The sequence below is a fragment of the Papio anubis genome, chromosome 5, assembly GCF_008728515.1.
Source record: "Papio anubis isolate 15944 chromosome 5, Panubis1.0, whole genome shotgun sequence".
NCBI classification, from domain to species: Eukaryota; Metazoa; Chordata; class Mammalia; order Primates; family Cercopithecidae; genus Papio; species Papio anubis.
Genome location: NC_044980.1, coordinates 126,327,451 through 126,355,244, shown reverse-complemented (window position 1 = coordinate 126,355,244; position 27,794 = coordinate 126,327,451). Strand labels below are relative to the sequence as shown.

The 27,794-nt window shown below is 44.0% G+C and overlaps 1 protein-coding gene across 3 annotated transcripts in view; it reads left to right on the top strand.

Moving 5' to 3' along the window:
• The window catches only part of FSTL4 (follistatin like 4), a 439,124-nt gene that overhangs the window by 38,463 nt on the left and 372,867 nt on the right, over positions 1–27,794 (top strand). For all 3 annotated transcript variants that reach the window (XM_017959857.3, XM_009209070.4, XM_003900097.4), the window contains one exon: positions 23,717–23,750. In XM_017959857.3, the coding sequence (XP_017815346.2) occupies positions 23,717–23,750 (34 nt within the window). The remainder of the gene's footprint in view (positions 1–23,716; positions 23,751–27,794) is intronic.

Below are 27,794 nucleotides of genomic sequence, written 5' to 3'. Positions count from 1 at the left end.
ACATCAGGCCATGCATTGTAAATGGGGCTCCAATTTCCATTTTTTGGGGAGTTGGCAGCACAGATCTGCCAAGTCCCAATCATCTGCTTGATTTATCGCCTATGCCCTGTGGGTTATTGCTCTTGCTTCCCATTTGGATGGAAGTAAATGTCGTCCTTGTGTCAGGCAGGATCTAACAAGGCCCAATGAGTGGGCTTTACTCTTCGGGGCTGCCAAGCCAGAGCCATTGTCCTTCTGCCTCCATGGCTGTGGTCTCTGCCACTGGCTCCCGGGGTTTGTCTTGTCACCAGCCTCCTGGGAGGTGGAGCATACTAGATCTAGACATGGAGGATGTGGGAGGATATGGGTCCAGTGCTCTGAGCAGGCGATACCGAGGACACTGTGGTGGGTGCTGGCACATTGGTGTTGAGGGGAGGAAGTGTGGCCAAGTGGCTGAGAAGCCATCTGTCCATCAGCCTCGCCTCTCTCTTGATGAGTAGCCATCCTTTGGGGCATTCCCTTGAGTCAGGAAGGTCTGGAACAAGAGAAACCCAATTTCTTTCCTCCTAATAAAAATCAACCTTGTTTTACTCCTGCCAGGAGTGTGTGCTCTTGGCGGAGGAGAAGAATGAGTGTGAGTGGCCTGCGGGGCTGGGGTCTTCCCTCAATCACAGGGTGAGTTTCAGTTTGATCTTGCACAGGGGTTGGGGTGGGGAGAGCTGGTGCTGCTGCTGGCGTTGGTCAGGAGACCCTGAGAGAATTGTCTTCCCTTGGTGGGTGGGACTGGTCGGTGGGCCTGGGCTAAGGTAACACCTGTTTACCTGCTTGATGCTGCATCTAGACACTGAGCCCTTGGTTTTTCTTCGTTTGTTCCAAGAGGGCCTCGGGTACAAATCGAAACCCTTCTGGAGGGTTCAGCTGGAGATGGAAGCTGCCACTGTTGCTTTTGTTAAAATACTTTGAAGGTTAAGGTTTCGTGTTATTTGGGATCTAGATTGAAAACTGTGTGTGCATTTTTCTTTTTAAGAGTTGAGAAGGGAAGTCATATTCTATTTCTTGCAAAAGCCCTTTCCGGAGAATCAGTGAGACCACCAGCGAGCCTGTGATGCAACTGACAGAAGCGCTTCCCGACCTGTGAGGGAGTTGGCCTAGCCTCAGAGGTGACAGACGCCCCCAGCACAACTCAGGCTTCAGCCCCAACTGGGGGCCTGGGCCCCTGAAGCATGGCCTGTTTTTCAGAGGACCTCTTCCCCTGCTCAGGCTGAAAGTCCTCAGTGCTTCTGGTGGCCTGCTTGGTTGGTGGCAGGGCTAGCTCTCGGTGTAGACAGGCTGATGTGCGTGGCTCTCTAGGCTCTTGGGAGAAATGGCTGCTGTCCTCCTTCCCCGCCATGGAGCCCTGTGAACTCTCACTTTGTGTGTTTTATGTTGCCACTTTCTCCTCCAGGGTGTTTGTTGTTTTAAAACCCCATAGTTGATTTTTCCTATTGAGGCTAAATCATTTTGCCTGCCACCTGTCTGTGCTGCTGCCTAAGGCATCCCCGGCCCTGCCTTTGCTTCTACTGAACCCTCAACTCAGAGGGTCCAGGGGCCAAAATCTGTTTGTTCCCTTGCCAGCTGTGGAGCTAAGGGAATCGCCCTCTCCAGACTTTAGGTTTGCCACAAGTGAAATGCCGGCGATAACAGTACCGTTTTCAGGGTTGTCATGAGCTCTAAGATGGTACGTGAGGAGCCCGGAAGAGATTGCCTCCACAGAACATGGCAGTCAGAGCTGTGGTTTTGTGATTGTCATCCCAGAACCTCAGTCAGTGGCTGTCAAGAAGACTGTGTGCCCTTTGTGAGCCACAGCCTGATATGTCAACTTCAGCTGCTGCAGTTCTTGTCACTGCTGGCCGTGGCCACATACCATGTAGCAAGGCAGCCCTCAGGGTGGGAGGGTCCTCTTTTCAGTGGAGTGGTAAATATCTTGGGACTGGGCCCTATATCCTCAGTGTCCAGAAAGCCTGGCACACAGCAGGATGTTCAGATATTTGTTGAATAAGTGAATGAGTCAGCCATCTTGTACTATTCATTTTGTCATCATATGGGGTTTGGACAAGGTGTCTTGAGTTTTGGGACCCCTTGCATAAGAAATCCCAGGAAATAGTCACTGGACTGCCTTTGGCCACTTCTGGCAGAATCCCATCAGTTTCAAATCTTCTTAACTTTCTTCTTGAACCAGGAGAGGCTTCAGAGAGTCCTATGGGCTGTGTGTAGGAACAGGTGGGACCCTGACTCAGTTGCCATCTCCTTCCTAGAATGACTTTGAGGGCCTGCTCGGCTCTGTTCCCTCTGCAGAGGCCAGCATCACTGGCAGCCAGCCAGACCCTTGCCAAAACCATGAGCCCGCAGAGTGAAATGTAAAGTCAAACAAATGCAGGATGCTTTGTTCGTGCTTAGAATTTTCAGGGTCAGTAGAAATAGTCTGTGGCTCCGGGGTAGGTGGTTGCCAGCCATCTCCACAGAAGAAAGAAAGGAGCAGAACTTCTCTTTTAAAATGTCATTAAGTAGGTATAAGATCCTTGATGGCTTTCCTTAATGGCAGTCTTAGGACAATTGAACTGAAGGCTTGTTTGAGCTCTGCTGTCATTTAAAGCTTGCTCTCTAAATAAAGAGAACAGAAGTCTTTTTCCATTTATTTCCCTTTCTGGCTTTGCATTTAAAACGTCCTTGAAAACTTTGGTCTCTGTAGAAAAGACGTCAAGTTTCTGCTGGTTCTGCTGATGCCACATTTTGAGTGTCCATACCAGGTAAGTAGGCTTTCATGTGGGGATGCCGGGAGGTGTCGAACGGGAGAGGCCTGCCAGGCAGATACTCTAATTGGAGTGGCTCTGAAATACGCCCCATGGTGCCTCCTCCTCCTCCTCTGCTGTTTTCTGTTTGGTTGTTACTGCTGTTCTCATATTAGCATTTGAAGAGTGAAGAGCAGGCTTCTGGCTGGGTGCAGTAGCTCATGCCTGTCATCCCAACACTTTGGGAGGCCAAGGCGGTCAGATCACCTGAGGTCAGGAGTCTGAGACCAGCCTGGCCAACATGGCGAAACCCAGTCTCTACCAAAAATAAAAAAAAAAATTAGCTGGGCATGGTGGCATATACCTGTAATCCCAGCTACTTGGGAGGCTGAGGCAGGAGAATCGCTTGAACCCAGGAGGCAGAGGTTGCAGTGAGCCAAGATCATACCACTGCACTCCAGCCTGGGCAACAGAGTGAGACTGTCTCAATAAAAACAAAAACAGTAGGCTTCTCTGCTTCATGCTTGCGTGTTCATGCCTGGCAGTATGGCTTAGGATCATATCTTTGTGTCCTGAAGCAGAAATTACCATTTGACTTTCTTGTATCCCTACCTAGAGGGTCTCTGAGCCCTGGACTGGCTTGGCCAATAGGGACCTCTGGTTTACTTAAATCTTAGTAATCAACAGACATCCGCTGAGCACCTAGCTGTGTGACTGGCCTTGTACTAAGGTTGGCTAAGTGGCTGAAGGGAAATGGGGGGGATTTGCGATTCCATCCTTGAGGCTTGAGGACCACTGGGGTGGGGGTGGGAAGTAGGAGCAATCAGCTGCTTCAGAATGGATTCCAAGTTAGCAGAAGGAATTAAACACCTACATTAATTAATGATGTTTTCTAGTCTGTATATAATGATTAAATTAAGTTCTCAACTTTAGCCTAAAGAAAAGCGGGCATATTTATTGAGAAATAAGGAAGTACATCTTTATTAGAAAGAAGTACATGTTAATAAAGAAGGAAGTCTATGTGCCTCCCCGATTCCCATGCCTGGTCCCAGGGCTGGACACTTGTGCTCATGGTCCAGACATTCACCACCCAGGTGCATGTGGCTGATAGCACATCTGGTGTCACAGATTTGTCCTGGCCCCTGGCTCAGCTGTTCTAAAGTCCTCAAGAGTGTGGGTTGGAGGCTGGAGGAAGCCAGAAGTCTCTAGGTGTCACCTGTATAGGATGGACGTAATGCTGAATGCAGCAGCCCTCTGGTGTCCAGAACCTCCACCAGGCCCCTCCTTTACCATCCTTCAACACTCCCTCCCAAAACTTATCCACCAGAGCCTGCACCGCTCTGGGGCCTCTCCCCTGAAGTGGTTCCACGTGATGTGGCTGTGTTCTTATTGGCTCAGTGACGCCTAACCTCCCCTCAGAGGACTTGGGCTGGTAGTGTAGAGGATGTGGGTGCTCATTATTACTGGTGGACAAGTTTCAGGGCCAGGGGTGGTGTTGAAAGAGGGTGAAGAAGGGGACTGTTGAGGTTCTGGACACCCACAGGGCTGCTGCATTCAGCACTGTGTCTATCCTGTGTGGATGACACTTAGAGACTCCAGCTTCCTCTGTCGTCCTTCATCTTGCTTAGGGTACTGCAGCATGTGACGCTACCACCCCAGTGGCCAAAACTGTCCTACTGGAGGTCTTATTCCTTGCTGGAGAGTTGCACCTTGGTCCACGTATCCTTCCTGGTCCAATTGATTGTAGACAGTTGACTTAGCCCATTTAGTGTTGCTATAAAGGAATAACTGAGTCTGGTAATTTATAAAGAAAATAAGTTTATTTGACTCATGGCTGTGTAGGCTGTACAAGAAGCATGGGCCCAGAATCTGCTTCTGGTGAGGCCTCAGGAAGCTTCCACTCCTGGTAGAAGGTTAAAGGGAATGGGTGTGTGTAGAGATCACACGGTGAAGAGAGCAAGCAAGGTGGGAGTGAGAGGTTCCAGGCTCTATTTAAAAGCAAGCTCTTTTGGGAACTAGTAGGGTAGGACTCACTCATTGCTGCAAGGATGGCACCAAGCCACTCCTAAGGGATCCAACTCCGTGACTCAGACACCTCCCATTAGGCCGCACCCCCAACAGTGAGGGCCAAATTTTGGCATGAGGTTTGGCAGGGGACAAACATCCAAACCATAGCACCAGTTGTCCAGTAATTCTTAGGAACAAAAACACTTTTATGACCATGCTGACTGAAACAAAATTATCTGTGATTCATTATCCATTCCAGATGAGAATGGTATATGTAATTTAAATCTGAATTTATTCAAAATGACTGTTCTTGTGTTACAAGTAAAGATGATCATGAACTGCTCTATACAAGAAATTCTTGTCTGATATTTCGCCATGGGATTATGAGAAAGAAGAAAAAATAATCACAAACAGCTTTAAGAATGTGGTGAGCGCATGGTGAATGGTGAATGCAGCACAGAGCGTGTTTAGTTAGCTGCACAGGCCAAACCGTGGGTGACGTGAGAATTTAGCACAAAAACGCGCTGCGTGGAAGGTGGGATTGGGAAGGACCTCTTGGAGGCAGTGGTATTTGGAGAGGAAGACCAAGATCTGGGCAGAGTATTAGAGTATTTAAGGAGGAGGAACCCTCTGAGTCTAGGTGTAGGGTGGAATAGGGCCATATCTGGCAGGAGGGGAAAACTGAAGATATTGGTTAAGGTGGGTATCTGGGACTGTGGACCAGGGGATTCATCAGGGACCTTTTGGTGGCCAGGAGCAGAATCATCTGCTAAGATGCTCATGTACAAAGAAAGGTTGTCATGAGGCCCCAGATCTTCTCCCAAAGCCAATGGCAGGATGCCCTTGTGGGCTCAGGCTTAGAGGCATTGGCAGTCTGTCTTCCAGCTCCCTTCTGAGCCACACTGTCTCCTTTCTCCATTTCTCCCTTCTCTGCCTGTTCTCTCCAGAGACTGGTCTTTCCAGGGAGCTCTGAGTATAGCCCTTGCTGCAGCTCTGGGCCCCGACTGTCTCATTTGAGGTCTGTCTGTGTCCTCAGGTTCTCAAGGGGCAGAGCCTTATTGGCTAAGCTTGGGGGAATATCTTCCCAGGTCCATTTGCCTGTGGCCAGGAGGCAGGTCCCAGTGGGTGAGGAGGCCTCCAGGGGCTCTGAGGGGAGGGTGTGGCTGCAGTGCTGGGTGGTTCTTGTGAAGGAGTGGCAGGAGGTTACTGTGGGTGGAGGACAGTTGGCAAGGCTGCAGAGCCAGCCTCAAACCTCTCAACAAGCACACAGAGCAATGTGAGCCAAGTTTATATAGACATGGAGCATTTTATGGAGTTGCATTTTTGGAACTTCAGAGCAGGGGTTGGCCCTGGGCAGTAAGGCCTGCCTTGTGCTGTTAAATCTTTGCTCCCCTGCTTTGCTTGGCTGCCTTCCTCCCTGTCTTGTCGGCACCCTCTCCATACCCTACCTTACCAACCCGGCCTGTCTGTGGCTGGGCAGCTGGGGAACCCAACTTATCCATTCCTAGGATGTCCCTGCAGACAGGCTGTAAAATAAGTTTGGCCTCCACAGGCCGACTTGCATTTTGCCAGTCACTACCCTGGCCCTCCCCTCCATCCTGGTGCCAGTGCCCTTGGCTCCTGGGGTACTATGGTAGGAATGTGTTCCCCAAAAAGCATGTGTTGGAAACTTAATCCCCAATGCCACAATGTTGGGTGATGGTACCTAATGGGGGTGTTTAGGTCATGAAGGCTCCATGCTTCACCCTCAGGAATGCCAATTATAGAAGGGCTTGAGGCTGGGAATTGGACTTCTTGCTTTTGTCTTTGACCTTTCACCATGGGAGTAAGCAGTAAGGAGGCCCTTGCCAAATGCCAGCCCAACAATCTTGGACTTCCCAGACTCCAGAACTGTGAGCCAATAAATTTCTGTTCATTATAAAGTAGCCAGTCTCAGGTATTGTTATCGCAGCACAAAATGGGCTAAGGCAGCCTGTGTCCACGCCTGACCCATCAAACTCACTAAAGGGGAGCAGGCTTTGGTGCTCAGTTGTGGCCCTGTGACTCCAGAGATACATATCCTGTGGCTATAGGGAGCTCCTCAGTGCAGCTGCTTTGAGGTTTAGCTGCAATCATTCTTGGGAAGAAAGAGGGGTTACATGGGAGGGGAGTCATGGCTTGACCAGATGCCTCTTCTTAGAAGGTTGACCACCCTGCTAAATCCAACAAGCAAAATAGCAGTTGAGCTGCTGTGGGATAATTTGGCCCCTCATCGTGGAAGACAAGATGCGATAGATGCACTCCCCACCTCACCAGTTCTGAATCTCAGCTTTGCTCCCGGCTAGGTACAAAGTCTTCTTGCATTAAAAATTTGGTTTTTGTTGTGATGTCTCTTTCTGTGTAGCCGAGAGTTAGAGAGGGCTAGGGAACCAGGGACATCTCTAGGGTGAGGAAGAAAGAGGGCAGTGTCCTCTGGAGCTCTGGGCTGGAATTCTGAATGGCTCCTCTTATCCTTCTCTTATAAGAATAAAGAGGAAGATCACGCCACTGCACTCTAGCCTGGTGACAGAGCGACAGAGCAAGACTCTGTCTCAAATAAATAAATAAATAAATAGGAGATTCCCAATAGGAATTCTCATTCCTAATATGAATTTCTTTTAGTTCCATAGCTACTGATAGTGATAGAATTAATACACAGCTTTCATTTTGCCAAAGCACTAAGTGGATTAATTCACTACTTCTCAAAGAGAGTCTATGAGGTACTATTAATTTGTTTCTTTTGCACAATGTGGAAATTGAGGCTTCAAGATAAGTGAGCTGTTTGAGATCTCCCATATAGTAAGTGGTGGAGCCAGGGTTTGCACCTGGCTTTCTGACTGTCTGGCACGTATTCCTAACCACAGTATTGTGCTCTAATCCCCAAGGACATATGTTTGAGTCTAGGGAAAGGACATTTGATGACATTGAGCTTTGGAAGGTCAAAGCAGACAACATCACATCACAGGAGGCATCCCTCCTCCTGGAGGGCAGCAGAGTTTGTGGTGGTCTCCTGGGGCTGGGCTGTGGGGGGCCTCTTGACCTTCTGTGGGGAGAGATGAGTTCTGCCCCTATTCACCCTCCTCCCCCACAGTTTGTCTTCTTTCACCATCAGGCAGCCACTGAACCTCTGAGAATTAACATATCAACATTCCTTTGGCTATTTCCTTGCACTTCTTCCAGGATTCCAGTGGGCACTTGCCAGCTACTGCCCTCACATGGGACAGTGAGGGCAGTGTCTGTGGGTGTCAGTTCTGGATGGAGGACTAAGTGTGTGATGTGTGGTGGTCTCTGTTTCTGCTTTTAAGAATTGGCCTTGGGAAGTTCCTAAGGGTTGACCACAGCAGTCTCCCTTTCAGAAGCAAGGTTCTGGGGCCTTGATCTTAAGGAGGAGATAAGATTCCCAGCATTGGCAACCAAGCTGGTTACAGGGCTTTTGGAGGGTCAGGAAACCCAGTGGGAATGTGCTGGTGTTTGCTAACTCTTCCACTGGCCGCTGGAGAGAGCAGCAGGGCTGCTGCTGAGATGAGGCCAGAGGCAAGCTCATGTGCTCCTGCTGGAGGTGCTGCCATGGAGGGACAGCCTCCTTCTCAGAGGTGGGAGTGTCAGGTATCCCCAGGCACACTGGGTACTAAAGATTGGTTGAGCCGTGGTGGCTCCTTCGGAGTATGCCCCTTTCATCTAGGTGGGTGAGCACCCCTGCTCTATGGGTTGGCCATGGCTAGTGAGTGGTCAGAGCTACCCATGAGTGAGGAGAGGAGAGCATCGCTATGGGCAGGACAGGGATACCCCAGGCACATACAGGGCCCAGGACACATGAGGTATCTACACCTGCAGAAGACCAAGTGGAAGGCATCCTGGCATTCAAGTGGGTTGAAGCAAATGAGCCAATGGGCAGCCCCAAAGGCTGAGAGAAAGTCATGGGTGAGCGCCTAGCATGGAAGGAAGAAGAGGTGTGAGGGAGCAGTGTCGACAGGGGTTGGCCATGGCCCATGGGTTGACACTGTACCAACAGATGCCTTTCCCCCATCCTGTGTCTCCCAGCTGTTGCTTACTGACCACAGTAGAACTAGTGGACCTTTCCCCACTCCAGAGTCTCAGAAACAATGATGAGTACTTCTTCCAGGCTGGGTGCTATGCTAATTGCTGGGGGGCACAGCGAGGATGCTGTTTGTGGGTGGAAATTGGCAAGTGGACAGCAGCCACCAGATGGAGTGCTCTTTGCCCTACTCTCTCAGTTCTCACCACAGTCTCATAGGCACTACCTTATCTCATTTTGCAGATCAGGAAACAAGCTCCCGAAGGTTAATGCCATGCATATGGTGACCCAGTGCTGGGGGTCTGGGGTGCAGGTGAACCCCTTTGTGGCTCGAGCACTGCAAGCCCAGTCACCCCATTCTCCCTGTCACTGGGAGGCTTCTCGGTCCTGGCTGCTCGAGCCTACTCTTCCCACCTGTGCCTACTGAGTTCTGGATACTGAGCTGGCATCGGTCCTCATGGAAGGCTGGTGTGGGCCTGCCCAAGCCATCCTCTGGCTCCACTGACTCTTGCTGGAAAGAGAAACTGGCACCACTGTTTACAGTAGTTTCTGTGCCTGCGACACCCAGCTGATGCCCTTTGTTATGAAGGGACACCCCTCTCCATAGGTGGGAGTAGCAGGGCACCCTCAGTGGAGAACCCTGCCAGCCCGCTGTCACCTGCAGAGGTCTGTCTGAGGCTGCTGGGCACCACGGTGCACACACTGGCCAGGTTCACTGGGGCAAGAGTTTGTAAGGTGTTAAGATGCATGATTAACCCAGTGGTTCCCAAACTTGTCCATACATTAGAACTACTGGGGTGGCTTCAAAAAGTACTGATGCCTGTGTCCCACCCCTGGAGATTGTGATTTAATTGGTTTAGGGTGTGGCCTGTACTCTGGATTATTTAAATGTCCCCATTTGAGAACCGCTGTGTTAGCCTATGAGAGAAGTGCAGGCAAAATGCCCACTTCTGCCCTCATTGTCTTTCTCACACCTACTCCTCAAGGGAAAGAGCTGATTCAGGCTGTAGGGGACAAAGCTTCCCTGTGCCTTTGCCCAGGCATAAGGACCCTCCTGGGAGGTGTGGGTGGCTAAGGCTGGCCTGGTTCCTGACATGGCACGTGTGGGGCAGATATTTCTCTACTTGAGGAGTGACATTGCATGCTGTCTGCATGCTCCCTCATTCCTTTCTCACGACAACCTTATAAGTAGCACCTTTCAATCTCCACTTCAGACGAGGAAACTGAAGCTCATGGTGCATCCTACCTAAAGAACGGAAAGAGGACAGGGAATAAAACTGGATTTTCCTTGGGATCCTCGGATGGGCCAGGTCCTAAGTAAACACCAGTCTAGCTCTGCTGACCACTGGGGCCTTTCTGCCTTTTGACTCTGTTGGAAAAGAAAATTGAAAAACAGTCTTATTGTGCCTTAAAGGCTTTTTAATTAAATATAACTCGTTTAATTTAAACTACTTTAAGTTCCATTTTTAATATAAGTGTTATAGTGGTACAATGAAAGTGCCTTCTAATCAAAGTGTGTACGGGGATTTATCTCCCCGTACAAAAAGCCTGTGGGAGCCCAAACCAATTATTTATTCAGACAGCAATAAAAAATCACCAGATTCTGAGGAAGGCATGCATGGTGGAGGTTCGTGGGTGTGGGTAGGAGTCGGAAGTTCCTCTGGGGGCTGTGAAGATTGAAGGAGGCGGGTGTGGAGAGGGCTCAGCATGGAGCCTGGCATGGGTAATTGCTTAGCAAATAGAAGCTGCCACTGGGATGCTACTGCCATCCCTAGGACCTCCGCTGCTTCCCCTGCTAGTTCTTACTGCTGGTGCCACAGCTACAAAGTGGGGAGATGACAGTAAAGAGAGAGGCTCACCGAGTGGGCAGGAGGGATTGAACAGTCCTGAGCAGACAAATGTGCTCAGATTGGGTATTAGAGTAGAGACCTACTCCAGTACCAACCCCCAGGAGGGACCCGGCCTGACCGCCTGATCTAAAAAAGCAAAGCCTTTCCCCTCTGGCAGTCTATCCCCCTTCCTTGTTTCATTTTGCACCATGGCACTTCTTAGCATGAGATATTCTCTATATTTCCTTTGTTTGTTTGTTTGTTGCCTGTCTCTTCCAGTGAGATCCTAAGCTTCATAAGGACTGGGGCTGGGGCTGTCTTGGCACTGCTACATCTCCAGGACAATAAATATCTATTGAATGAGTGAACACATGAACAGACAAAGGGATGATGAAATGAATTGCTCAGGAGGTCCATCAAGAGCTCTGCTGAGAGCCCTGGGTGATGGGGCTGAGGGTCTTGGGGAGGGTCAAGGAGGTGGGAATTGCAAGGTAGGACCTGGTGGGAAGGTATCTACAAAGCTGAGCCCACAGAGGCTGTGAGTGATGGGAGTGGAAGTGAAGAGGGGGCAGAGGAGATGCTCAGGAGGACAGAGGGAACATGTCTAGCAGGAGGATCCAAGGCGAGGGGACCTATTGCTGTGTCAGATGACAGTTTCTGGTGGGAAGTCTTGGATTAAGGGGTCTTCAGGTGTCCCTTTAGAGAAGAGGGTATGCCTGACCTTAAGCATTGGCCACTTTGGGTATTATTAGCTTATCCCGATCAGACACCACTTGCACCCAGTCCTGCCCCCAGCCGGCCTTTCCCAGCTTGCTCACCTTCTCAGAGGCTCCAGCCCGATCCATCACCACTGGCCCCACCATGTCTCTGGCACATTTGGCATCTTCATGTCAGACCCTCTGTATCTGTGACTCCCTAACTCTATGTTCAAAACAAAGAATGAAAAATAGACTCAGACATGAGGATTGTGCTGGAGGGCACACTTTCTTCCTTTTTTGTCTTTTAGTTTTCTAGGCACAGGTTATTCTAAACCTCATCTTGGGCTTGCAGTTGGCAGAAAAAAAAACAAGTAGCAGATTGGAATATCATGTTAAACAGGTGGATGTTAAATTGTATCATTTATTGGATGGTTCATGGAGGGTATCATAAATAATTTAAACATGAACTCCTGCCCCCTTTCCTCCCAAGAGCCACTTGTCCTTGCTGTCCTCTCTCCTCCCCCAGACACCTACAAGACTGTCATGATTTTCTTATGGATCATGGACTCCTGGAATAAAGTCAGTGCAGGAAAGAAGCTTGTTCAGTTGGACAGCTGGCAGACATGAAGCATCTCAGAAGGAGGAACGCATCACAGGCTGTCCTTGTGTTTCTGTAGAAACTTTACCTACAAAAGGAAAAGTAGAGAATGTCAGGCTTCAGTGGCAGTTGGTGTGTTCCGTGAGCCAACTGGGAAATTGCACTCACCTCCGTATTCTTACCCGGAGATCTTGGGATAATCTGATTTCATTCTAGCAATAGAATGTGTTTAGGGCCTATGCCATGCCAGGCCCTGTGCTGCAGTAAAAGATGAAAGAGACGTGGACCCTGGGGGAGATGGACACCCCTCTTGTGGTTACAGTCTGGTAACGACCATTGCTTTTGTGGTTAAGCAGTTCTGCAGATAATGCCTGTGTTAGGTTGAGCCCTGCTAGTGTCAGTGGAAATAACAATGACATATTAATGAGGTCATTCCTTGGGGTGCTGAGTTACAGCCCCATGCTGCTAACTGTTATGATGGTCTTGGACATGGTGATTACTCATTCTAAGAGATGTGGATTACTTTCCAAATCAAAAAGTTAATTAGTTTTTAATTTGTTGGGTTGTCTGAGAGATACAATGAGAAAATTCTCCTCTTGCCTTCTTGGTCCCTTAATCTGGCTGTGTGCAGGCGACTGTGTTTAGCAAGGAGCAGTGATCAATCAGTTATTGACATTTATTTCATCAAATGTAACTGAGTGTTTACTCATATTGTCACTTTGGTGGATTTGCTATCAAAGACTGTCTTAAATTCAGGGCTAACGTTTCTTTTTAAGTTGTAAATGAATAACCTTTAGCATAAAGCTTTAAATGATATCTAGAATTTAAATTCTCATATGATATTTCTAAATCATCTTAATTTCTGAAGATGGGCACATATCCCTTTGCTTTCTTTTTTGTCTAGTGTCTGGTAATCACCGTTAATTCCATTTCTTTTTAGAGTATCACAGCTTTCTCCTTCACTGACCACCCTCTGCTTCCCGTCAGAAAGCCCTGGACAGAACTCTCTGTGGGACTCTGCCCATGTTTCTGAGATATCGCCTCAATTGTCCTGGCTGGGCTGTCAGGTCTGCCCGTTTTACAGATGGGCAAACTGGAGTGGGAAGTATCTGGGTGGCTTCCTCAGGACTGCAGCTGGTGGAGCAGCTGCTGGAAAGAATCAGGTGAATCAGATCTACTGGAGGCTTTGCCCTCAGGGGCATAATAAAGTTGGTATTCCCAGGTCTCCCCACAAGAAGCTATTGATGGGTTTATCATGGTGATTCTTTTTTAAATTAGTAAAGTAAAAGAGTACCTAAACAGTAAAGACATTTCCTTGGTATTTTTTAAAAAGTCATCTGACTTGATCTCTTCCTTTTGTCTTGATAAACCTCCCTTTAAACTCTCTGGCTTAGTTATTTTAGACTTCCCAGCCCCGTGTAACACTGGTTTCCTTACATTGATCCATTTATTGTCATTTATTGTAAGATAGGCAATAGAGGGGACACAGAGCTTGCTTGCTGTGCCATCTGTGTTTCAGCCCCAAAGTGGGGAAACTTGCACTGTTTTATTTGTTTGTTTGTTTCGAGACAGGGTCTCACGCTATCACCCAGGTTGGAGCGCAGTGGCTCAATCACAGCTCACTGCAGCCTCCACCTCCCTGGGCTCCAGTGATCCTCCCACCTCAGCCTCACAAGTATCTGGGACTGTAAGTAGGCACCACCATGCCCAGCTAAGTTTCATATTTTTTTGTAGAGATAGGGTTTCACCATGTTGCCCAGGCTGGTCTTGAACTCCTGGGCTCAAAGGAGACTTGCACTTTCTTTGCCTATATGGCCATGCCCAGCCCTCTCCCTTTCAGACTTGGTCTCCTGGGAAGATGAGAAAGGCAAGCTCAACCTCTGCTGATTGGGCAACTCCTAGGCAGGGCTGGCTGAAAGGTGCAGGGACCCCTGGCCTTTATCAAACTCCCTCAGCTATCTAAGCCCCTAAAGGTTTAGTGTTGGTGGCTGTGCCTCCCCCACCTTTGACTGGCCTTTAAGGCAGTAAGCCCATCCACCAGGGCTACACACACCTCTCATTAACCCCAGAGCCATCTGACACTGTTCTCTGTGGTGCAGGAGGGGAACTCTGACCCCTCGATAAAGTGGCATTTCTCAAGAGCCAGCACCCCTTTGGTGCTTTTCTTGAGCACTTGCAGCAGGCTCTGCATAACTGGAGGAAGCAGGGGGTGTTTAGACCCCCCCAGAAAATCCTGTTCTTTGCTGGATTATTCAGCTTGGCTTTCAAACTAGCCCCGGGTTTAGGGTTAATTCCCTAACCTTCTCTGGCTTTGAAGACCCAGACGTGGTGTGCTGAGAAATATAACAACTCAATAGTTTTCCTTCTGCCTTTAACTAAGCCATATAAATGAGATAAAGTGTGCAAAACTCTTACTGTGTGCACAGTAAGTGGGAGCCAGCAGTGGAATACGTGCTACATAAGGCGCCACTTTATTTAGCTGTATTTTGTCAGTCCAAGTGAAGATTTTAATTGCAGAATAGTGTCTTGCTAGCAAAAATGAACCTGCTTAGAGTCAAGTTTTTAAAATTCAAGTGAATAAGTGAAAAACTGTAAGAAAGGTTGTTAAAGAAACACTCATTTTAAGAGCATCTCAGATATGAAAAACTTAGAACTTAGACGTCAGAATTTCAGTAGCGATGAGTCCCATGGCAAAGCTTCCATCTCATCTGTACTAATTGGTTCATAAATTGAACATGTGGGCTTCCTTTTGTGTGTCTTCAGGAAGTTGGGCCCGAGGAACTCTGAAGCCAGGGATTTCCTCAGCCCTTCTGCTGCTGGATGGAGGTGCTGTCAGTCAGGGGCCATCTTCAGAGCACAGGGACCTCCTCAGGCTGGGCCCCTTGTACAGCAGACTCCTTTCGGCTTTGTCTACGAAGATCTGGCCACGTTGAACTCTACTCCATTTACTGTTTCATTTCATTCTCTTCTCAGTGTGGATGCTTTTGATCCCCCACTTTCCTAACCCATATAGCCAATATTTTTCCAGTGAATCCCATAATATTTTGGGTGACAGACTGAGGCTTACTCCTTAACCAAGGACCTCTGAGAGCATGGATGCGGAAGCGTGACTATGGTCTGGGGCAGGGCTTCACCGTTCTTTTCTAGAGCCTCACCCCCTGTGCCCAAGATAGACATGGGATGGATCTAGGGTAGAATTTGAGAGTGCTCATTTATGCTATTTCAGCAGCCTTCAAACTGTTTTTTGGTAGCTGAGAATCCGTAATCGGCTTTTGGATTATGAAAAATATTGCTCAGCACTCATATTGATTCAAAAATAAAGATTGTGTAGTTTAACTGCATAGTAAAATACAGCTTTATAGAATGGTAATTTTTTATTTAAGTTCTTCTACATTATAGCAAGAGATAATGGATTCAGGAAGGGCACAATGAGGAATAAAGCTGTTGTATTGTATTGGTTAAATGACATTTTAAATGATTTGGCTGTCAGACTCGTAGAAAGGTTATGAACAGTGAATGAAAAATCTAAAATTAATTCCCTGCTTCAAGAAAGTGTGATTTATACTATAATAAAATTAGATTTTTAGTTAAAGAAATTTAGTCATTAAGTAATGCCCATGCGCTAAGTCTCATTTATAACCATCTGGTTTGAAGCTTCTGCAGAAAATAATTTCTTCCTTAGACAATGCATCTAGGGCCTTGGTGTCATTATGTCAATGAATTTCATTCCTTACATTTCTGCTACAGCTTTTGAGGGGTTGCTTTTTTAAGGACTGGAAAGATGGATTCCTACTTAGCCTCAATAATTGAGGAAGCCATTGAACTCATTTACCTCCCAAAAATAATCTGATCGTCTCCCTCTCTTAGCTCATTTCATGAATGGTAATGTTGATGATGATGGTGGCACATGTTGGAGGACTGCCTATGTGCCGGACACCATGCTAAGCATGGGACAAGCTTATTATTATTTCATTTGATCATCACAATTACTCTATAAGGAATGTACTATTTCTGCCTTTACAGATGAACAAACAGAGACTTAGGAAATGTTAAATAATTCAACAAAGGTGACAGAGGCACAGCTGGCAGGAACAAGTGAGGATCTAGCCCGAATCCATCTGACTTCAGAGCCCCCACTCTTAATCTCTGTCATATTTTTCATGAATGTGTGTTGACTATTTCCTTGGAGGAAGTATAGTGGTAGGACCTCAGAGGTTTGAGTCTAGTCCTGATGTGGCCACTTCTCACGTGATATTCAGCAAGTTGCAGTCTTTCCCTCAGTATATCATTCTTCATCTGTAAATTAGGAAGTGGGGTTTGTTCCCTCTATTTAACAAACTTCTGATTACTCCTGGGTAGTTTGTCTAATTTTAAAAACTTTTACTGGAGCATATCAAATATGTAGTAAAGACACATATCTGAAGTGTGGCACTTGGTGAATATTTTGTAAGTGAGCACATCTATGTGACCACCACCAAGATGATAATATAGAACATTTCCAGCATCCCAGAAACCACTCTGTGTCCCCCCGGTCATTATTCTCCCAAAGGTTACTGCTCATCTATCATCAGAGATTGGTTTTGCTTGTTTCTGAGATTTATAAAAATAAAATCTTATAAATTGTACTCTTTGTTCCTGCCTTCTTTCCCTCAGTGTCATGACAGTGAGATTCAGCTGCATTATCACATATTGCAGAGGTTTTTCTTTCGCATTGCAGTGAAGTTTTTCATTGTATGGATATGCCACAGTTTATCCATTCTACCATTGGTGCACTTTTGCATTACATATCATGCTGCATTCAGCATTCTTATACATGCATTTTGGTGCTCACATGAATGTACTTCTGTTGGACATTTACTGAGGAGTTAAATTGTTGGGTCAGGAACATAGATGTCACATAGTTATTTTAACATAATTTAATTACGGGGAATTGGTTAAACAGATATGAAAGGATTAAGAAGGTGGAAAAGGAAACACGGCAATAGTTAAGAGCAGTACCTGCTGGAAGGAATACCTTTATCACTACTGTCTCCAGGGCAGGAGCCTCGCCATACTGGGACTCAGACCAATGAGCAAAGTTTTGCTGGTGCTGGTTCCTCTGAGAGTATAAAAATTATACTTCCTTCATATCCTTGTAAACATTTAGTATTATCAGTTTTTTTAAATGTCATCTATAAATCACATATAATTGTGGTTTATAACAGTATCCCACTGTGGTTTCAACTTGTGGAGTGCCTATTCAAATCTTTTACTCATTCTTCAGTTAGGTTATTTGTATTTTTCTTATTGATTTGCAAAAGTATTTTATATGTTCTCAGTAAGTCATTTGTAAGATATATGGATTGCAAATTATTTCCTTAATGGCTTCCCTTTTCATTGTCTTGATCCTATCTTTTAATAAACAGAAGTCCTAATTTTAATAAAGTCTGAGGTATTCTTTTGGTATTGCTTTTCACATCCTCTTTAAGAAATTTTCATCTACATAAAAGTCATGAAGATACTCTTGATATCTTATAGAGACTTAGCTGCTTTACTTTTCGCATATAGATCTATAATCCATCAGGAAATGATTTTCATGTATGTTCTAAGATACGTTCTACATTTTTTCCATGAGGTTGCCATGATGTGTTTAAACTTGCTTAAGTCTCAGCATATGGTCAATTTTTATAAATCTTGAATTGACCCTTGAAATGAAGTGCTATTTGGTACAGTGTTTGATGTATATCAATTAGGTTGAGTTTTAAAATTATAATGTTCAACTCTTCTATATCCTTACTGATGCTTTTTTCCTCTACTTGTTCTACCAGTGAAAGACAGAGATTTTTAAAATTTTCCAACCATTATTGTGGGTTAAAAAAATACTCCTCTTAGTTCTTTGAGTTTTGGCTTTGTATATGTTTAGACTATGCTACTAGGTATGTGCAAGTTTAGAACTGCTGTATATTCCTGTTAAGTTGTTCCTTTTCTAGTTATGAACCATCCCTTTTTATCACTAATAATGATTCTTGCCTACTTTATGTATGGCCATGTTTTCTTGGTTGAAGTTAATATAGTTTATCGTTTAAATCTTTACATTCAGCCTTTTTGTAATGCTCTGTCGCCCAGGTTGGAGTACAGTGGCGCGATCTCGGCTCACTGCAAGCTCTGCCTCCGGGGTTCACACCATTCTCCTGCCTCAGCCTCCCAAGTAGCTGGGACTATAGGCGCCCGCCACCATGCCTGGCTAATTTTTTGTATTTTTAGTAGAGATAGGGTTTCACCGTGTTAGCCAGGATGGTCTCGATCTCCTGACCTCATGATCCGCCTGCCTCAGCCTCCCAAAGTGCTGGGATTACATGCGTGAGCCACCGCGCCTGGCCCAATCCTTGTGTTTTAGTGGGATTATTTAGCCCATTTATAGCTAAACAAGTTTAAATATAAACCTGTGTTTTCTCTGTTCTATATTCCTTTTTCTCCTGCCTTTCTTGTCTTCTTTTGGATGAGACAGTTTTGGTTATTTCATTCCTTTGGTGTCATAGCACTAATTTTGCCGTTTTTTTGGACAGTACTAGGACATTATAACACTTTAATCTCATTTGATCTCCTGACCTTTTTTAAAAAATCATATTACCATGTATTTTAGTTCTACAAATATTTTTATCTTACAGTGCATTATTGTTAAGTAGCCCAAATGTATTTTTATTTATTTATTTATTTATTTTTACACTTTTTAGTGCTCCTTATTTCTTCTTACATAGCTATATATTCACCTGAATAATTTTTTGCCTTTTTTTGCCTTAAAAGTTCCCTATAACGTATTGTTTTTAATGTTAATTTGTTGGCAATGTATTCTCTCAGGGTTTTTTTTTTTTTTTTGGTCTAAATATCACTGTATTTTACCTTCATTTATTTTACCTTATAAATACCCATATTTTCATTGGATTCTATGTTTTTTTCAAATTTTAAAGATGATGGGCACTATGCTTATTACCTGGGTGAGCTTTACACCAAACCCCCAAGACATGCAGTTTACCTGTATGACAAATGTGCACATGTACCCCTGAACCTCAAATAAAAGTTAAAAAAGTTAAAAACTAAAGATGGCATTCCATTGTCTTCTGGTTCCATTATTTTCTCCTGAAAAATCAGCTATCACACTTACTGTTGCTCCTTTGTAGGCAATGTTCTCCCCATCTCTACCACCCACCCTTTGGCTGTTTTAAAGATTTTCTGTTTGTCTTTGAATATTCAACTATTTTACTGAGTACTTAGGTATGGTTGTGTTTGTATTTATCTTGCCTGGGGCATGTGGAGATTCCCAAATTTCTATCTTGATGTCTTTCATTAATTTTGGAAAAGTATCAACCAGCATCTCTTTAAATATTGATTCTGCCCAATTTCCTCTGTCCTTTCACTCTGAAAATTTAATTACATGCTTGTTAGAACTCTTCACCATGTTACAGTGTCTCATATTTTTTCCTGTATTTTTCATTCTTTATCTTTTTTCCTTTCAGATCTTTTGTTTGGTTATTTTTTACTGATCTAGCTTCCATCTTACTATTCCTTTCTTCAGTTGTGTTTAATCTGTTGTTAAATCCATCTATTGAATTTTTCAGTTATTTAATTTTCAGTTATGAAATTTTTGTTTGATTACTTTTGTTTATTTTTATTTCAATAGGTTTTTGGAGAGCAGGTGGTATTTGATTACAGTTTTTTAGTGGTGATTTCTGAGATTTTGGTGCCTGCATCACCTGAGCAGTGTACACTGTACCCAATGTATAGTCTTTTAATTGATTCCAGTTTTATAACGAAGTTCAGCATCTTTTCTCCTGTTTTCCTAAACATATTAGCCATAGTTATTCTAAAGCTTGTGCCTAAGAATTCTAAGATCTGGATAACATGTGGCTGTTTCTGTGGTCTGTTTTCTTGGACTTTAGCCATTCAATCCCATTTCCTGCTATGCCTGGTAATTTTAGATTGAATGCTGGAGATTATATATGAAAAATTGTGAAGTTTGTGAATCACTTTATTGTTTTCCACAGAGGATTTATTTTTCTTTGTTAGAGCCCTGGAATATCATCTTTATCTACTCAAGAATAGGAATAATTTGAGAATATATGGTCTTAGCGTAAGTCTGCTGCATTTCCCAGGGCCATTATTTCTTGGAAAGCCTAATTTTTGTCTCTCTAGTGCCATGTACTTTCAAAATCTATGCTTAGATTTTATTATTTCAGTTTTTTTTTTTTTTTTTGCTTGTTTGAGGCTACTTTTTAACTTGTTTCTCGGCCTTTTGCCCTTTATATGTGTAGCTCAGGCATAATCATATAACTCAAGGGGAAGCTGAAAATGTTGAGCTCAGTTCTTTCTGGTTTCCTTTTCCAGGGTTTCTGACCCTCAATTTCTGGCTTCTTTGGTAGCCTTGGACTCTGATTTTTATTTCCCATCTCAGAGAGACTTCTCTAAGTTCTAGAATATTACATTCTGTTTGGCTTCTATGCAAAACAGCAAATGTCGCAAAGGGGAAATGTGGCCGTGAATATGGGGCTCATCTCAATGGACTTTTCTCTCATAACTTTCCTTTAAATTCTGGCTGCTTTGTTGCTGTTGGATGCCTTCAAAAACTTTTTTTAAATTCCACTTTTATAGTTGTTGATAGCAGAAGTATTAGTCTAATACACGCTACTTTTGTTATGGCACAAAGAAGAAGTCTATCATAAAATTTTCAGTGTCCCTAGGAATTAACTATCATGACTATTTTTAAAGTTGGAATGCTATGTGCATAGGCATTCGAATCAGATTTTGGGATTTAAATCTTAGCTGCCCGCTGACCAAAATGTGAGACCTTGGACAACTTTAACCTCTCCTCCCTTTTCAGTCAGTCTCTGAGAAATGAAGTGGAAGAACTGGGAGGCTGAGGCAGGAGAATCGCTTGAACCTGGGAGGCAGAGGTTGCAGTGAGTCAAGATTGTGCCACTGCCCGCCAGCTGGAGCCACAGTGTGAGACTCTGTCTCAAAAATTAAAAAATTTTAAACTAAATCAGAGAATCATATTTTTATTTAAATTATTTCAGAGTATAATAAAAGGAAAACTTCCAAATTCATTACATAAAGTTGGTTTTGTTTTAATTTCCTTTTTTTTTTTTTTTTTGGAGACAGAGTCTCGCTCTGTCGCCCAGGCTGGAGTGCAGTGGCACGATCTCAGCTCACTGCAAGCTCCACCTCCCGGGTTCACGCCATTCTCCTGCCTCAGCATCCCAAGTGGCTGGGACTACAGGTGCCCACCACCATGCCTGGCTAATTTTTTGTATTTTTAGTAGAGACGGGGTTTCACCATGTTAGCCAGGATGGTCTCGATCTCCTGACCTCGTGATCTGCCTACCTCAGCCTCCCAAAGTGCTGGGATTACAAGTGAGAGCCGCCGTGCCCGCCAATTTCTAAATCTGATAAGAAAAATATGAGATTGGTAGACCAATCTCATTTATGAATGTCAATACAAAAAATTATAGACCAATAAATGTAAAATATATGTACAATAATAAACGGAATCCAGCAGCATATTTTAAAAAGTATATTATGACTAAGAATAGCTTGTTTCAGAAGTACAGGGGTAGTGGAATATTATGAGATCTACTATGTAAGTCAGCCTATTAATAGAACTAAGGAGAAAAATCATATGATTATCTCCTTAAATGCCAGAGAAAAGTACTTGATAAAATCCAACACATTTATTTTATTTTATTTTTTATTCAACAAATATGTATTGAGCATCTGTTCTGCTATAGCACTGATGATGCAAGAGTGAAAAAGATACTGGCGCCATCCCAACCCACATTCCACTAGAGGGAAACAGTCAATAAACAAATGAGTAAAGGAACAAGCTGTTTTTCAGCTAGCACATACATTTATTTTTAAAACTCAATAAAATGTATATTGGTAAACTAGCTAGAAGAAATAATAAGAGAACATTTATGATAACAAAAGACATACAAAAAAGAAATATTCAAAATATGCACAAGGAAAACTATAAAATACTCTCGAAAGAAGCAAAAGTAGACTCGAACAATTATTAAAATCCCATGTTATTAGATAAGAACATGCAATATTATATAGATGTCAGCTTTCCCTAAATTAATTTATAAATTTTATGTAACCACAACAAAAGTTTTGTAGTTTTTTTCTGGAGCTGATTATGAATATCTCCTGCTCCATGAATACTAGCTGTTTCAAGAAACAGAGATGCCAGGCTTTGGAGCAGGTTACTGAGGAAGTTTGGGAGGACCTGGGTTTGCTTTGTGCAAAATATGCTCTGTGGCTTATGTTTCCTGCATTACACCTGTCATCTCTGTGCCCCCACCTCTGAACCCTTACCTGATGAGTACTCCTTCAAGAACCAGAGTTTGGTTTGTGTGATGGGCTGTTGGCATGTGACGTGGATCTTCCACTGGTCTCCAATGGGACTTTTTGCTCAGTAGAAAGGTAGCAATCAGGGAATGTAATTTGGGTAGGACAACCTTCCCAGTGCCCTCTTAGTTTCATCTCTAATATTGCCTCCCCATTCTGACCACAAGAGGATGCTAGACAAGAATGCTAAGGTGTGAAAGACAATGCTATTGCCCTAAAAAGCACTGTTGCCGAATTACCTTCTTGGCTGCGGTGTTGAGGCGGTAGTCATAGTTTGGTGTTTTCTCTTCTCTTCTTTAGTTGCTAGTATGGAATTTCAGCTTATTTTTAACCTTAGGCTTTTAATCCAAAACATGTCATTTGTGATGAGTTGGAGATACTTTTTATTAGTTATGAAACTGCAATATGCATTTCTAGTCTTTTCCCCCCACTGCTTCTCACCAAGACTTTTCCTTCTTCTAGAGCTACCCTGAATTTTCCTACCACCCAACATTTTCCTATGCCATTCACTCTTCCTGGTCCACTCTCCCTCCTCCATTTCTGTCTGAAAACCTGCCTATTCTTCAGTGCTATTTTCAGAGGTTCTTTTAAAAACACTTTTCCCTATGTTTCCAACTGGAATGTGAAATACTGGTATTTACAAGACAAATCACCCTTTGATTTCTCAGTAATTTGCATTTGTTCTGTAGCCCCCAATCAACTGTGAATATCAATGCAGGTACTCTGTTTTACCTGGGTAACTTCTGGAGCACTTTGCTTATTGCCCTGCACATAGTAGGCATCAATAAAGATGGGATTGAATTAGGAAAACCCAAGGGCTTAATTTAGTTCAGTGGCATGGACTGGCTATCCAAATTGTTCATGGGATCTCACCCTTTGGAAACTATAAATTGTGTTTAATCCATCATCAGGTGATGTCAGTGACATACCCAGGAGCAGTGGTGGTCTTCACCATAGCACCACGAAGAAGAAGCTGCTGCTAGCCAGATAATTTTAGCCCCTGTCTGCTTATGTTTTCTTCAGTCCCTAAAAGCACCTACAGTTCAGGCAGAGGGTGGGTCATCAACCTGGAAGAGTCTTCCTTAACACTTGGTACCAGCCCAGATTCCAAATAAGGAAGACCCTGAGAATTAGCTGTGCTCACTGAAAACTTTGTGATTAACAGTGTTTTTTGTTTGTTTGTTTGTTTTTTGTTTTTTGCCTAAACCCTCAAAGCAACAAGTTGTTTACATTTATAGATGTATATGTTGAGAGTTCAGTAAACCCAACATTGCTCAGTGTCATCTTCTTAGTAGATTGTTCACCTTTTCATAAATATGTGACTAACAAGAGAGGAGATATTTGCAAGTATCTGTACATATGAATTATTCTTCAAAAAACACAAAGTCTTTCTTTTCTTGCAGGAGCCCAGAAGCTTTGAAGTCACAAGAAGAGAAGGTAGGAAAAACGCACTCATACCCATTTTCTTTTCAGTGTTGACATTTTTGAAGTAGTTTGCTGAAACTAAGATGAACTTCAGACTGTGGGCAGCTCATTCTTTGAAATTTCATGTGGCCTTTTCTGGGTGCTGACTACTTGGTATTTGTCTGTAGGGACTCGATGGACTGAAGGCCAGGTTTGCTTGTGAAAACTATGACTTCTACCTACAAGTACCAGAGGAGGGGGTACTTGAAGAACTGGCTCATTCACAATCATGTTTTTGGTTTCTTAAGAGAAGCCACATTTTTGAGTGAAGCTTGGAATAATTATTAGTTTTACCCGACAAAACAACACGAACAACACAAAAAATTGCTTATGGTTTGTGGTATTTCAATATCTAGGAAGAGATACCTCTGTGAAAAATATTTCTGAATAGATTTCTTACAGCTTCAGTTAAGCTGAAATAGAAATAACTAATTAATTTTCCTTTTGAAAACAATTCCATGATGTTCTGTTTCCCCTGCCAGAGTTCTTGTAGCACATTTGTTTTATGGTCTCTGAGGTAAACATATATGGGTGATAATTTCAGAAATCTTTTAGTGGAAATTGAAGTTTGCCTTATTCATTTTCAGTAATACCTAGTCTCTAATAAGGGATGTCTTTTGTATGATTTGTGGAATCATTGGCAATCATCTTTTTATTACATGGATGGAACGATGAGATCAGAAATGAAAATAAGTTCCTGGTCTAGAATGTGGCTTTGGTTTTAGCCTTCACCACATCTTTCTCTGTGGTACTGTCTCCAAAAAGGGAGACAATCTAAAAGAAGTTAGCAAATTCTATATTGACTCCTAAATCTAACATTGCTTTGCCTCCTGATTAGTTCTTGTGTTATGCAACACAGCAAAAGACATAGGATGGCTATGTTATCAACATGTGTTGCTAGAGCTTGGTAACACAAACTTTTCACACTATCTATTGTGGCCAGCGGGTAGTTTGCTGCTGTCCATGGTGCTGGATCCCTAGGGTCATAGGATCTGGATAATCTGACTCTAAGATGAACTTTCTGGCTTGCATTCCCATTTGCCATTATCTTTGGTTTCAGACTCGATGTCCTCTGAACTGTAGGGCAGTTTGTAAAGCAAACTGCATTGTTTGGATACCAAAACCAAATGGATGAAGGTGGATGGGGCTGGGAAGGATATTTCTTATGGAAAGTAGTGTTCACAGTGGGTACCGTGACCGTGTAAGTTGGAGAGAAATAGCTGTAAGGAGAGGAGAGTTTGACCTGAACTTTGGCTTTGAATAATATCTGTTTATGCCAGTATCCTGACTGTGAATGTTTGGAATTGATTTGCATTATAAAATCACATATAAACTTAACCTTTTTGGAATCTTACTGTCCTTGTGTTGAAAATGTCTCTAATAAGGCTGGGGTTATAGAAGAGCCATGTATTTCTATTCAAATGCATGAAAAAGGCCTGATTGAACTTATGACTTCAAAACCCCGGAAGAATGAGAGTGTCCAGAGGATGAGTGAAGGTGTAGTCAGGCTGCACTGCATTCATCCATAACCTCTCCACTGCTGGAAGCGTCAGCCTTCACAGATGGTTGACTAGGAACATACACTGTGGGTTTGTACTAGCAAATTTGTTCTGACATCACACAAACTTTTTTCTTCCTATTGTGCACTGATGTCTTTCTTGCTTGTTTCTGTCAAAGTTAAATGTTTGAGAGTTCCTGAAATAGCCCAGTGCTGTAACGTCAATGCTTACAACCTGGCAGGAAGAAAAGGAGTGGGACCTTGCCGGCTGGTTCTAAGTATTTTTAGGTCTGGGAATTCACTGACTCACTGACTTGGGTTGTGGGGTTGTTAATCTTCTCCAGAACAGTGTACAAGTATAAAAATAATAGAAGCACTATGGTGCTTCAGTAAACTATTTTTCTTTCAAAGAAAAGTAAGATATTGTCTAGCAATGAACATCTGGGTTGGTTCCCAGCTATGACTTGACCCGGGACTGAAAGAGGAACAGATGAGTAATAGTTGATTTTTCTGCACAGTTTATGAGGCCCAGGAGAGTCTAGAAAGTCTTCAAGTCTGGAGAGGAAGCTCCCAGTCACAGAACCTGAGGAGGTTTTCTGTTTTGGTTTGTCTTATTTCAATGCTGTACCTGACTCAGGAGCATCCACTCCGTTGAAGGTTTGGAGCCACAGATGGCTAACCAACTGCAACTTCGCACCATGTGACTTTCGGAAACTCTTGACTAAGTATGTGTGTTGAGAAGTGAGAGGGGCTAATGTTAGCAGTGCAAATCGAGTCCAGGTCAAATCATAGTGGGAACTAGGGACAGTTGGGGCACAGTGAATGCATTGTGTGCCTTAGACCTGTCCTCTGCCCCATTTCCCCCTCCTCCCCTCCAGCTATAGATATCATGCTGTCTAGCTTTCTTGCCTCTGGCCTCACACTGTTCCTGCATGCCTTGTCCCTCATCCTTGTCAAATCCACCTCCCCTTCATCCTTTCCAACTCTGTTTCTTGAAGTGTTTAGCTTACCCTATCTAATTGGAGAGGGAAGGGCTCCTATCAGGTTGTTAATTTCCTGAGATCAGAGACCCTCCCCGCTCCTTCATCCCCAAATTCCTCACAGCCCTAGCTCAGGGCCGGTAGTTAACCAACAATTGTTTCTTAAATTAAATGCAAGCTGCATATTTGCTTTGTGTGTGTTGCCTTTTCATTCTGGCCTTTGCTAGTAATATCCAAGTGAGGCACTGGGCCCTTTGGTTCTAGAAAGGCACTTTTAAAGAAATGATCTGTGGCTATCATTAGATATTCCTGGCTGATGCACTGATGAAAATTCAGATAAGCCTAGTATTATGGGTTGAATTGTGTTCCCCAAAAAGACATGTCAAAGTCCTAACCCAGAACCTGTGAATGGGACCTTATTTGGAAATAGGGTTTTGGCAGATATAAAGACAAAGTCGTAATGGATTAGGGTGGGCCCTGATCCAATAGTGAGATCCTTATAAGAAAAGGGAGAATTGGACACAGACACACAAGGAGAACATTATATGATGATGGAAGCAGAGAATTGCTGGCAACTACCATAAGCTGGCAAGTTGCAAGGAACCCTCCATCCCTAGAACCTTCAGAGAGATCATGGCCCTGCCAGCCCCTTAATTTTGTACTCGCAGCCTCCAGAACTGGGAGAAAATCCATTTCTCTGGTTTTAAGTCACTTAGTTTGTGGAACTTTATTATGGTGGCCCTAGGACAGTAATAAACTTGGAAAATGTTGGACTCAGTAAACTTTAGTTTTCATTGTTGTTGATGATGATATTTTGACTGGAGAATCTCTCAGGATTTTTCATAGGCAAAATGTCACTCTCAGCAAGGAATGTAATATGCAACATTTTCCAAACTTGGTTTTCTGTGGGATTTAACAAAATTAATTGTGTTGTTTTTGACCATCTCAGGGCAGGCATTCCATGTAGTGCCTTTGGCAAACCCTGCCCTGGAGAGCCCAGGAAGAGGGAGAGCTTCCTCCTCAGAGTGCCCAGGCACCAGACTGTGCTCCATGGGCTGTGCATGCACGGAACACTGTGGCAGCAATAATGAGAATATCTTCTTGGTCATTCTGAAGTTTTCAGAGAACGTTCACGTTCTTTACCTCCCTTTTCCTTGAGTAACCTGTGACACAGAGCAGATAGCCCTGTACACATGAGACTCCTTCCTTTTCATGTTAATTTTTAGTAGGGATGAGGAATGCTTCTGGGCTGGTGCTCTCTGATGCCCTGAACCTCTCTTTAATGGGTGGTGGTTGCTTAAGTGACTTGATCTTGCTTCGTCACATCCAGGAGTGTCTGTACCTTATGTTGGTTGCCAAGCCCAGAGAGCTGAGAGGGACTTCCTGGGGGTGCTTTGTTTCCAAGTTAGATTTGTGGGACTTGAAGGTAGACACTGTAGCAAAGATTGTGGCAGGACTACGAGACTGACAGAGTGTCCCCTGGGAAGGTAATGTGCCTCCCCAAGGGAGACGGAGCCATTCCTCCTTCAGGGGAGTCCT